The 12,790-nt window shown below is 48.0% G+C and overlaps 1 protein-coding gene across 1 annotated transcript in view; it reads left to right on the top strand.

Annotated features, from left to right (window-relative positions):
• LOC119372487 (glucose dehydrogenase [FAD, quinone]) overlaps window positions 1–12,790 on the top strand; it is a 551,903-nt gene that overhangs the window by 349,126 nt on the left and 189,987 nt on the right. The window contains exon 7 of the mRNA XM_037642957.2: window positions 3,323–3,479. Within this exon, the coding sequence (XP_037498885.1) occupies window positions 3,323–3,479 (157 nt within the window). The remainder of the gene's footprint in view (window positions 1–3,322; window positions 3,480–12,790) is intronic.

Genomic DNA, 12,790 nt, shown 5'->3' with positions numbered 1-12,790 from the left:
TGCACTTCTTTATCATGCAGAGCAACCGAAGTCTGGCTGACGAATGCGCTCTGATTTATATGTATGTGGTATGCTTCCACAATCTCGCGAAAGGTATGGTTAAAATTTCTGTATATTAGCCGTGTTTCATAAAACATTGGCTCACGATGGCACGTTCTACAATGCATAGCTAAGTTCGTGCTGGCATGATTCTTGACAGCTGTGTTGTGCTCCCTGAGACGAACATTAATGCACCGTCCCGTATGCCCAAAATACTTCTTTCAACATGACAGTGTAATTGCATAAACTACCCCCATCGTGCATGGCACGAACTGCATTTTGTACTGCACAGGGCATTATCTTTGCACACGGATCTAGGTTTACTTACTAGATTATACATCTTATTCAACGAGTTGTTTGCGGAAAAGAGCACCCGCACGCCGTATCGCCGTGCTGCCTTTTAACACGAAAGTGTTTTATGCCGGGGTGCACCAAGACTTCAGTGACGTATTTCCGTCACGGAAATGACGTCGAAAAAATTTATACGATCAGATGGCAAAGAAAAAAGTTTCGTCAACGGGCATCGAACCCACGACTGCTCGGTCCGCAACATCAGATGCCGGGCGTGCTATCCACTGCGCCACGGTCACAGACTCTAGAGGCTTCACAAACGCGCCTTTTATATCTACGACTCTCCCGGTTGTCGGGGTGGTGTTGCCCTTTGGAAGCGGCAAAGTAAAGTAATTCATCATTACTGTGGTTTCCGCGATTAGTAGCTGCAACGCGTCACACGTTCGTCCCATTCGGCGCGTTTTCACTAGAAGTGCAATTTTGTCAATGCCTTAGCACACCGCGAGGTGGCGACCTTAACGCAAGCGTCGTAAAAGCATCGGCCTCGCTCATAGCATCACGCTAATCAAACCAAAAATAGCCCTACGACGCGCGCCTTCCTCACCTGGCTGTAACACCGCGTTCCCCGCCTACGCGCTCGCCCCGAGAAAAATTGCGGCCATGCTCCGGGGAGGCTCGACGCGCTTTGCGTTTCCCTTGCGGCCGTGGTGTTCAATCACACTTTAACATGCCGCAGGATGGCGACCAAGTTCTGCGTCCAATATGCGACGCTCTTCTGGCTATCACAACTCGTTTTCACCGCTAACTACTGCAGCTAACACAAGGGTTTGTGTAATCATTTAACATTGACGTTAGTCGTCGGCATGGAGACGTACCACCAAGCAACAAAGTGGGTGCATCCACGTTAAACGGTGATATAGCTGCCAGACATCAATATACATTGTGCAAACTCTCTTATATCAATGTACAGTAAAGATTCAGTTACTTCTACAAGGGCATGTTTTACTTTCGTGTTATTCCGATTCCTGTGACGGAGGGATCAACCATGTTTTTTTTTTATTCCATGGGCGATCTGATGAACGTAAGGGATTACTGCAAACTTCTTTTCTGTTTGAATCTGTGGCTGATGAAGTACTACTTTCTTAATCTTTTTTACAAGCTGCGGGTGGTCTTTTCCGCAAACAACTCGTTGAATAAAATGTGTAATCTAGTAAATAAACCTAGATCGGCGTGCAAAGATACATGCACTATGAAGTACAAAATGCAGTTCGTGCCATGCACGATGAGGGTAGTTTATTCAATTACACTGTCATGTGGAGAGAAGTATTTTGGGCAGACGGGACGGTGCATTAATGTTCGTCTCAGGGAGCACCACACAAGAGTCAAGAGTCATGGCAGCACGAACTTTGCTATGCATTGTAGAACGTGCCATTGTGAGCCAATGATTTATGAAACACGGGTAATATACAGAAATTTTAACCAAACCTTTCGCGAGATACATATAAATAAGAGCGCATGCGTCAGCCAGACTTCGGTTGCTCTGCATGATAAAGAAGTGCAGTTTTTGAACCATGTAATCAAATGAATCCCTATCACGACATACACGCGCCACGTGATCATTTTTTGTGTGTACTTATTCACTGAATGTGTGATGAAATAAATCAGTTGTCAATCAGCGCTCGTTTGTGTACGTGTCTCTCAGTCCTCAGTCCGGGTGGCGCTGCCCTCAGCAAACTGTGCTTGTTTAGACTAACTACTATCTTAAAGAAGAGTCGTGACACCACCGCCCGAGAATTATCAGAAGCGTTTTATATTCAATCATTGGGGTTGCAGTGCATTAGTGTGCCTTCCATAACCCTGTTTTCCTCTGAATTTTGTTTTTTGGATTCGCTTTCGTGATTGCGGTCAGGTGTCTAAGGTGTGGTGGTCGTGCGCAAAGGGTGCACGACACATGTCCTACCGGTATCTGGTTACTATAACGAGTGCAGTGACGCAATAAACCATGTCAATTGAGAGTGTAGCGCTGTGTTCAGTCTTTTTTCTTGTGGTGTCAATTTTGCGCTAAAAAAGCAATATGGATTCTCACCAACAAGCCCGCCAACGCATTTTGTTGTAATAATGACACTGTGCTACCTTCACCATAATAGCAAAGTCTAACTAATGCCACATGCAGCACGGCCTCGCCAGGGAGACCCTTGCTGCAGCAGGGATATTTAAATGAGGCACTGGTCCTCCCGGCCCTTGGATATAAGGACACGGGCAGAGCAGTAGTGCTACGTGAACGCCGTTACACTTTTACCATGATAACCTCTCTACAGCCACGCTACACTATTCACCATATCCCATTTGTCATCTCCGAGCACATAGGTCATAGTGTAGTTTCACTAAAGCTTTTTTTCCTTTCTGATCATGTCTCTGGCGCAGCATTGGCTTAGTCGCTTTTGCGCTATAAAACCCAACACAAACAAACAAACAAACAAACAAACAAACAAACAAACAAACAAACAAGCCTACTGCGAATGCGACCGCCACGACTGGGATTGAGCCCGCGACCTTCCGGTCAGAAGCAGAGAACTGCAACCACTATACCAACGCGGTGGACGAGGGGGACCTGAATAAAGTGTACATCAAGTGCGACCGCCGCTATATTTGCGCGACGTTTGCGCTGTGTTTGTATTTGTCTTCCGTGTGTTCTTTCCGTGTCCGTCGCGCAATTTCTTTGGTGTCATGGATCACCAATTAGCCAAAAATTCTGCTCAAATAAACTTTCGTTCCGATACATTCGTATGGCTTTTCTTTTCGGATTTCGGTTAGGACGAGATCGGTATGTCTTACTGCTTTGTACACACTCCTTGCGGGTTGCGGAAGAATTCACTTGCCACAATACATTCTCTGCAACATTCCTGAGCAGTCACTTGGCTCTATATTCTCAATGTCCGAGTGTGCAGGCTCCCGACACTTTGACTTAGTTAACTCGCTGCTGCTCTTCCAGGTACCTTTGGTTCTTGATCTACCCGGTGTGGGTGCCAACCTCCAGGACCACATCTTCCCAGGCGGACTCAACTTTCTGCTGGACAAGCCTGTGTCCGTCCTGCAGTCGCGCACGTTCACCGTGCGAGAACTGATACAGTACATGTCCACTCGTTCTGGTCAGTGCAGCTTACGTGTATCTGCCATTGGTAAATAATTTCGCAACCGCCTCCTATTAACGTGTATCAATCTGACCCAACGGGCTTACGTTGTGATCTCAGCTTCATCCATTTGCTTTTGTGCCAGTGCACCACCAACTCTATTTTGGCAGCAACCACTACAGCCGTAGTCCATTATGCTAAGCGAATGACCTGGAAGCAGCAATTCAGCCTTGTAATGTCATTTTGGAGGACCCACATCTAAGCTACTTCCTCATGCACCTAGGCGCCAAACAAGCGGCAAAATTCAGGCGAGAAACGACCCAGCACAACCGTCCCAGCACGCCATTTTTTTTAATTTTCAATGCACGTGAAAGTGTCTGAGCTGTCGAAATTCGACAGCAAGAAGGAAAGCAGTGACGTTATATAACGCTACTAAGGAAGTAGACGGCAAGCATCAAACACTTCAGGAATTTTAAGGTAAAAATTGTGAAATTTGCGATAAGACAAATGCTGGCAGACCTAAACAGGCGACGTCGGTTATACTGTGGTGTCGCGCGAATATTACAGGCATTCTTAATTGATTTAAACAGTATTGTACGTACCATTGAGACAGTAGCCTAATTCGTTCAGGTAATTAACAAACGTATTTAGACGTGCTACCTTGCGTATAATTTGTTATTATGCTTCTGATATTGTAACGCAGCGCTGCGCGAACGGACGAAGAAATAACATGACTGATCCCTCCGTCGTAGGAATAGGTATGACATGAAAGAGATGTCTTCACAGAAGTAGTACTTATTGTGTAATGAGAACTTGTACAATTTCTAATAGTGTTTGGCTGCTATAGCACCGTTTGTAGTGGATGCACCCACGTTGACGCCTATATAGTGGCACATGTCCATCGCAACGACTAACGGGCATGATCATGATTTAACCGTTGTGGTAGCTGAAGTCGTTAACATATAGATGGACACAGCGTATCGGAAATCCCGCGCAAAGGTGACATCATCAAGCACATAATAAACACCGGTACTCGATATGCACTTCTTCAAGGCGTCGTCAATTAACGAGGCAAGTGGCACGATGTGCGCTCCTGAGTAATACGGTAACCTATTGCTGTGCTCATGCATACACTACCACACTGCGCTTAAGCAACACGGCAGGCAGAGATTTGTAGCTTCAGCCGCGAACGCGCGCAAGCGTTCCACGTCCCGCTGGCCTCTGTCTCGCTCCACCAAGGCACGATATTCGCTCGTCGACATCGTTGCCTTTCTGCGGCGCTTATTGCAGCAGCTTTATTAGTCGATGCTAACGCACTCAAGTAGTCGGTGACGGAGACACACCGTTGGTGCATGTGGAAGCTGCACTATGGGCGACCAGCGCTGGATAGGTGGCGCGCCGAAAAAGGGCGCCTGGCGGGGAGTCGCCATAACACAGCCGCTCGCATGGCCTCCGCGTCGCCGGCTGATCTCGGAGGCCATGCCGATCGCGCTCAGACGAGCGGCCGCGCTGTACCGCGGTGAGCGCACGCGCGTGCGCCGTTTCCGTGCTTCATTTTGGCGTGAACAGCTCGAGCAGCCATTGCGCCAGTAATACTGCTCTATGGTTAAGAAAAAAATAACTTTGTCTGAAGGCTACTTTCTCAGGAAAGCACTGGAAAACGGAGAGAAGCCCTGCAAAGCAGTCTACATCTGTGCATACGGCGTCGAAGAGACAGTGCTGTGCCGTGGTGGCGACTCTGTCGTCACCATTTTCTGTTTGCGTCCTGAGATTTGTGTCAAGCTAGTGCAGGCTCACAAGCCTAGATTGATAAGTACGTGCTCTGTCGATACCAGCAGCACACTACTGCAGTAAAAAAGAAGTTAGAGGCAAGGGGTAGCTGCGTCAACGTTTTCCTGCCGTGGTATGTATGCCCAGCCCGCGTATGCACGCGGACGTTGATCAAGCAAACCACCGTGCTAGCATAGCATGTATGGTGTCGCGCTGTTATGCTCGAGGGCGCGGGATAGATTCCCGGCCACGGTGGCCGCATTTCGATGGGGTTGAAGTACAAAGAACACCCGCGTACTGAGAATTATATGTGCACATTAAAGAACCCTAAGTGGTCAAAATTAATCCGGATTCCCACACTACGGCGTGCCTCATAATCATACCTTTTTTTGGCACGTAAAACGCCAGCAATTGTCGATGTCGATCACACCCGTTTATTCTAAGCAGACACAGGCAAGCGAAAAAACTAACACAGTACGTTACGCGAATTAAACGGCGAGTAAAAATCCAAGACATTTGACCCTTTTCTAGCGACGCATAAATTGCGATATGTCTCTTCGCCGCGGCAGTCGATGCACAAAGAAGCTTTACCGCATCGGCTGACTCCAGAAAGCTAAGCTTCGAGTAGTCCGCTGCTTTGTTCGTGACAAGAACTCTGTCTGTAGCACAAGTGAAGTTCAACGGAGGCATCCATCGCGTACGTATTTCTCATAACAGTCCAGCGGCTTCGGTGAACCTGCCCCCGTAAGCATCTCGTAGAAAGACAGCTTTCCTTCTGCGTAACTGTTTCCAAATAATGTAGACTACTTGCCCATCCTATCATATTCACTGCACGTGGTGGCATCAGAAGGAGCTTGGTGGTGGTCAGATGAAAAGATTGTTACATATACCGCAGGCTGCATAGTATGTATGTTTTATTTACGACAAAACCCCAAATAAATTCTGCTCGTTAGCCCTGGTTTCCGCTGGTGGCCCTCACTATCGAATGAATCTAGTAGACGCGCAATGCGGTTTAGAAACCAGCCCGACGCCACAAGGCAGGAGAGCAAGAGCAGAACATACTGTGCTCGCCTGACTGCCGGGATGCAACACCGCGTCCGTTCCTATTCATGTTTTAGAAGGAAAAACATAGAAGGATACGTCCTCCCTCATTTCTACGTATTGTGGCACTTGAACGCGCAACAGTACCGCCAGCAATTTTATTTTGTTTCGGCGATACGCGCCCGCATCGCCTCAACCAGTCGCCACTCTCGTCCGCTGGAGCGGCTGGAGTATGCGCGCTTTGACCGCCAGGGCGGCACTGCCCACACCGCGGAAACTCCAGCGCTGGTTCCCTATACTCCGACAACGAACGGTCACGCGCTAACACGAAGCAATAGGCAAGGAACGTAACTGCGTTAGGGCGACTCCCCGATGCTCGCGCAGCCAGTGTTTCTCGCCGGTATCGAGATGCTTTAACCATGGCCTCCAAGATTGCACGTCGGCATGTTTCCTGCCGGCGCGCAATCTCGGAGGGCATGGTTTAACTGCGTCGTCGCCGAATCGTTCCCTATCGGCGCTAGTAAATGTCATGACGCATTACTTCTCCGCCCCGCCAGCAGAGAGCAGCGTGCCAGAGAATAATATGTGCGAGACATAAGGCGCGTTTGTGGAGTGTCGTGCATGTGTCTTGGTAGGTTGGTCGGTAAATCGCCGGGTGCTTATCCTCGCGGACCAAGAAGTCGTAGGTTCGATTCCCGGTGGCGGATTTTTTTCGTGTAGTTATTTCTTTCTCATCCCGTTAGCGTCCATTTTACGAAAGCTATATCTGTGACGGAAATACGTCGCTAAAGTCTTGGTGGACTCCGACATAAAATACTTTCGAGTTAGAATTGGCGCGGGGAGTTGGTGGATCGACGGCCTCCACCCATTCTTTTCCTCTACGTTTTCGTCCTTCGCACACTGAATAAGTGCACCACGTCCACAACAAATTTCATGGAGCTTTTATAGGTGCTCGGCGCCCGGATGATCCATCGACATATATTCGTAGGAGCAGAACTTTGGAGCAAGCGAGTCGAAAGGCAACGCGTCAACCAGCACCACTGACTTGGAAGACGGCGGCCACGCACCCAGACAACCTATTTACTGGCTAAAACAGACGAACGTCGATGACTGGTTAAAACACTACGAAAACATAACCTGCTTTCACGCATGGACTACGTTGGCGAATATTATGAATAGAGAATTCGTTTATTGCAGTGGCAGCGCCACTTTATTTCCAGATCTATGAACATGTGCTGACCACTTACGTACAGTATTAAAGAATTGAAGGCCCACTTCGGAGAGAATGATTATAATGAAAGCTGAGCAAACGCTCTCTCACAGAGCTCATTTGCCCGACCAAGTGTGTATGACACATATTGATACATTATTGAAGCATTGCGTAATTTACACGCGGATAGGCGCGACGCCAACCAAGTGAGACGTTTGTTAAAAAAGTGTGGCAGTTTCGCACTATAGGTGTGAAGCCTGAATGAAGCTCGGTGGCCTTCCTTATTTCTCTCAATTTTTGCTGTCCTTCTTCTCTTTCTTTCTCTTTGTTTCTGGTACCTGTTTCATTCTATTTCTTTCTATTTTTCTCTACATATTTCTTCCTCTTTCTCGCTCTTCCTGTCTTTATTTCGCTTTCTTTTTTCTTTCTCTCTCTTTCTTTGTATCTCGTTATTTGTTTTTTTATCTTTCCCTCTGTCTTTTATATCTCTGTGTCGTGCCTGTTTCTTTCTGTATCTTTCTCTCTCTCTCTCTCTATCTTTCTCTGTCTCTCTCTCTCTCTATCTCTTTATATCTCGTTTTCTTTCTTTTTCCGGCTTTGCTCTCTGTTCTTTCTCTCTCTTTTTCATGTCTGTTTCTTCCTCTGTCTTTCTCCGTTTTTCTGTCTCTCTAACTTTTTATGCCTTCATTCCATTTATTTTTCTGTATTCTTCCCTCCCTCTTTCTTTCTATCGCTTTCTTTTTTCTCACTTTCTGTTTTTCTTTCTCTCTAATTTTTATCTACTGCTTCCTCTCTCTCTTTTTACTGTGTAAGTTTTCGTTTGACACTTGCGCCTGCTGTTCACGGTAGGGGCTTGCTCAATTCCTCTGGCGCATAGCGACTTCAGAAGTTTTCCACAACAGAGGTAAAATTACAGCGCAAACACGCTAGACGCCCACAAAGAAAAGACACGACACAAGCGCTGAACATGAACTCCTTTATTCCATCATACGTCAATGCATATATAAGGTTCAGAAGTGTTGTAGTTCGGGCGAGTTGGTCATCCATGAACTTAGCTTGTATTAACGCGGTACAAATAAGAAGTAGACACGACACGACAGTGCCTACCTCGTGTCGTGTCTGATTCTTATTTGCATCGCGCTCATACAAGCTAAGTTCATGCATATATAAGCCCAAGGCAACGAAACCGCATATGCGCACACAGCAATAGCTCTTAACAAAACTTGTAACAAGGATGATAGTGTATTAGATACGCGAAGACAAGAAATCATACTCACGTGGGTGCATGGACAAGGAAGTATCACTGATGCATAGTTGAGCTCTTTCCCTTATGTGGTAAGCTTCTAAGGACAGCACGCATCCTCATTCTCACTGCTACATACGATCGACGTCCCTCCAAGTCGCGCCTCACAATTGCAGCAGGAATTTCTGTGAGCAACAAGATGTGCTCCTTTATCAGAGTTCTTGTCAACCTTTCGCACATATTCCCCGAGTTGCTCATTGACGCATCTCCCCCTTTGTCCAACGTAAGTCTTACCACATGAAACCACGCCGACGGCGCACGGAACGTAGGAAACACTGTGCCGTATTTGGCATCCTTCTCTACTCACACTGGAGGTGCGGAAGCATAGCTTCGAGTGCTTGTCCAGCACATTAAACGCCGCAGGGACACCATGTCTGCCATCAACTTTCTTAAGTTGATGGGTGACCCTACGCAGCTAAGGGAACACCACTGGCCTCAACTTCTCAAGCATGGCGGCCGCCCTCTTAGCGTTTTCCTTTCCTGATTCAAAGACTAGGCAACTGCAATGAGAAGCGACTTGGGGAGCACTGCTGCCAAAAGTTGGCTTATCTGAATATCAAAGCTTTCTTGCATCTTGTGAGAGCACGATTTTGTAAGATCCGAATCCATAGCAGGCATCGGAATTCCTCTCTTTACAATTTTTTAACGTAGTGGTGCTGTCCGCTGGAGTCGTGGCGCCCGCAATCTTACAGCTTTCCTGATAAAAAAAACCCCAGGCCCTCGCTGAAAGCGCAGCACAGTCACAGCGAAAGCTGGAAGAGCGGCATTTCAAGAGCCCGTCGTAAGCTCTCTTGGGGCTACAATACAAGTACACTAGAAAGGTACCCACTACGCCATAAATCACAATTTTTGTGAAGTTGGGAAGCACCTACTAAGCCATTTTTCTTCATTCTGCGGAGAAGCGAGGCACCAGCTAAGGCATTATGGGCACTTTGTTGACGCGACGACTGATGACGATGAATTATGGCTCAGCCCTTTGTAATGGGTTGGAGGCTTTAAACGGCCCACCAGTTATGTAATTTGCATTGGGTGACGCCCGGTCGCTATTTGCCTCTCCCGTCATGCTGTATAACATACGTTGACTTGGCAAGAGACGGGGGGGGGGGGGGGGGGGGGCGCAGAACTTTACTGAGATCCAGAGGAAATGGATCATGCGCTTATGGGCTTCCTTGGCAACCAATACAAGTGCACTTGCGAGGAACCCACTACGCTATAAATCATTGCAATGTTACTGAGACCCCGAGGAAATGAATCATGCGCTTACGGGCTTCCTTGGCAACCAGTACAAGTGCACTTGCGAGGAACCCACTACGCTATAAATCATTGTAATTTTTGAGAAGTAGGGCAGCAGGCACTGTGCCATTTTTCGTCATTCTACGGAGAGCCGTGGTACCTGCTAAACGCATGTAAGGCATTATGCGCACTTTGTTGATGCTGTGCCTGATGACGATGAAGAATTATGGCAGAGCTCTTTGTAATGGGTTGGAAGCATTCAACAACGTACTCGTTGCGCGATTCGCATTGTGTGACGCCTGGTTACAGAATTCGCGTTGTGCGACGTTTGGTGCTTATTTTACTCTTCTACCACGCTATATTGCATATGCTAATGTGGTTCCTTCCCGACATGAAGCCTGTATAGGACCTTTTTGCAAAGCAGTTTCAAGCACCGGCATGGCTCAGAGGTTGAATACTGGGCTCCCACGCAGAGGGCCCAGGTTCGAACCTCGTTCCATCGTGGAATTTTTTCTTATTTCGTTTTTTTTTCTTATTTCGAGCGATACTGGTTACGGACACCGGCGGCGGCGGACAACTACGGCGCCAAAAACGGCCGGTGAAATGATCTCATAACAACTTTCGCTGTAAAATTCCCTGCGTGTTTGGATACCGTATTTTACTCGTTGTACGCGGCAGATGTACAGCTCGGTTTTAAGTCTTGTAATCTTCCAGTGTGTGAGTAGCAGGTTCAGCTTTGTTTGAACAAGGCGGCCAAACGGCAAGACGAGAACAGATTCACCCTAAATACGCAGAGAGGCACATGCGTCCTGTTCTCTAGAAACACAAGTCTGCACCGAGATCCTTACATTGACCATCGTGGTCAGGGGCTACCTGTAAAAACGAAACACAAATTGCTAGGTGCGATACTATACGCAAAGCTGACATTCGTGCCACATAAATATTCTAAGGACAAGTGCATAGAAACAATGAATATTTAAAGGTGTTGTCACGCACTACATCGTTTAGTGACCAAAACTGTCTTTTAAATTAGTATTAGAGCCTCATACACATACGCCTAGATTATGGGGTCATACTATAAATTAATAAGTGACACCAATTACATTGCAGGTGATTGGCGATGTGCACCATCTAGGCGTTCCCCTTTCTACTGGTGTTTTGAGCAGGAGCCCCATAGAAAGCTATTACGTAGAATCAAATTATTGGCCGCTTCAACCTTATAAATAGCTTAAATTAAGACACGCAGTTGTACACAAAGATTCCTTAAGCGTCGTGGAAGCCTTCACAACTCGCAAAATGAACAAAAATCCTGTCATCATATCGCTCTACTCATTACCGTGCACTATTTACGCAGTGTCACAAACGAGCGCGTTTGTAAGGCACGCGCGCTGCCGCTTTCAGACGCCAGCGGGAAAGCACGACGCCAGCCGTTCGCTCAACAAGCTCGCGCAACAAACAGAAACAAGTATTAAAAGACCCCGGAGCGCCACCTCCTCCTCACCCACTCGAAACAGCCGCAGACAACCAGATCAAACGCCCGGCAAAGCCTCGATCATGTCAAAAAATTACAGCATGTCCACGGGTGAATGATGAAGAGCTTGGGTGAAGCTCCTGAAGCAATCATGGTTACACCGTGAAATGTTCAGTGGTTTCGCCCAGCAGTAATCAAAGCGATACGCCGCTTTGATTACTGCTGCGTTCGCTTGGCGGCAGCCTCTCGACTTCGCACCTCGGGATCCTGCCAACGAGCACGAGACGCAGCGGCCTTCCGCACCCGGCGCTCCTCGTCGTCCATGGTCCGCCAAGCAGCACGATCCGGCAAGCGCACTCCTCCACGTACGGCGACGATCAAGGAGAATGAGAGCTAACGGGCGCAGCAGCCAACCTGAGAGCAGCGGCACCTATAACGATATCTAGCGTGCATTCACCCAACCACTATACTGCACACATCTCTATGGGACAGCGCTATCTAGTATACCGTCACCCAACTGCAGTTTGCATGCATCTGTATTGGACAGCGCCATCTATTGAGTGATACGGGAGACGCGACAGCGGGGGAACGCCGGACGGAGCGACGACCGACCAGGGGACGCTATAAGTAGAGTGACCTAGAATAGGGGGAGTGTCCAAAGCGCCGGCTCCCGCGTGGGCCTTTTGCGGTGAAGTCCCGCGCCGCGCCGCTGCTGCGCCGGACCCGTGGGCTCTCCGCGCTCGAGAAGCAAACGGAAAGCCAGGGGCGTCTGCTACACGCTGTAGTTTCTTGCGCTGAATCTCCGCACAGGGCGCTTGAAGTCAACTTAACTTTAATAATGCGGTGCGGAATGGAGCTTATTGATCTTTAAGCGTTGTGCTAGTGCTGGGACAACAACAGAATACAAAAAATCATTTGTCAAGTGGCATCAGCGTGGCCTAGTTCCGGTCACAGAGTTCGAGAACGTTGGTGCGTGCGTAAAAACGCGCAACACGGACACGCGCAAGCAAAGAACGAAAAAAAAAATCTTATTCGCACGAGTAATCGGGCAATAGCATCACGCATGCAAGAATTAAGAGTAATAAAAAAAACCCGCATTTCCCCGAAGGGGAGTATGAGGAAGTGCGAAGCACGGGGTGATGCTATGAGGGGGCGCGCGCGACTAAACTGCAGAGCCGAGCGAAGGAGACGGCAGCGAGAGAGCACGCGCCAGCCGACCCACGGAGGTCTGGCCGTTTTTAAGTGCAAAGCACTTTTACTGATGATGATGATCTGTCTTCCTAACTCGTTCCAAAGAACCC

This window comes from Rhipicephalus sanguineus, chromosome 10 (assembly GCF_013339695.2).
Source record: "Rhipicephalus sanguineus isolate Rsan-2018 chromosome 10, BIME_Rsan_1.4, whole genome shotgun sequence".
Classification (NCBI taxonomy): domain Eukaryota; kingdom Metazoa; phylum Arthropoda; class Arachnida; order Ixodida; family Ixodidae; genus Rhipicephalus; species Rhipicephalus sanguineus.
Note: the sequence above shows the minus strand (reverse complement) of the source record. Positions and strands in the feature narration are given on the sequence as shown.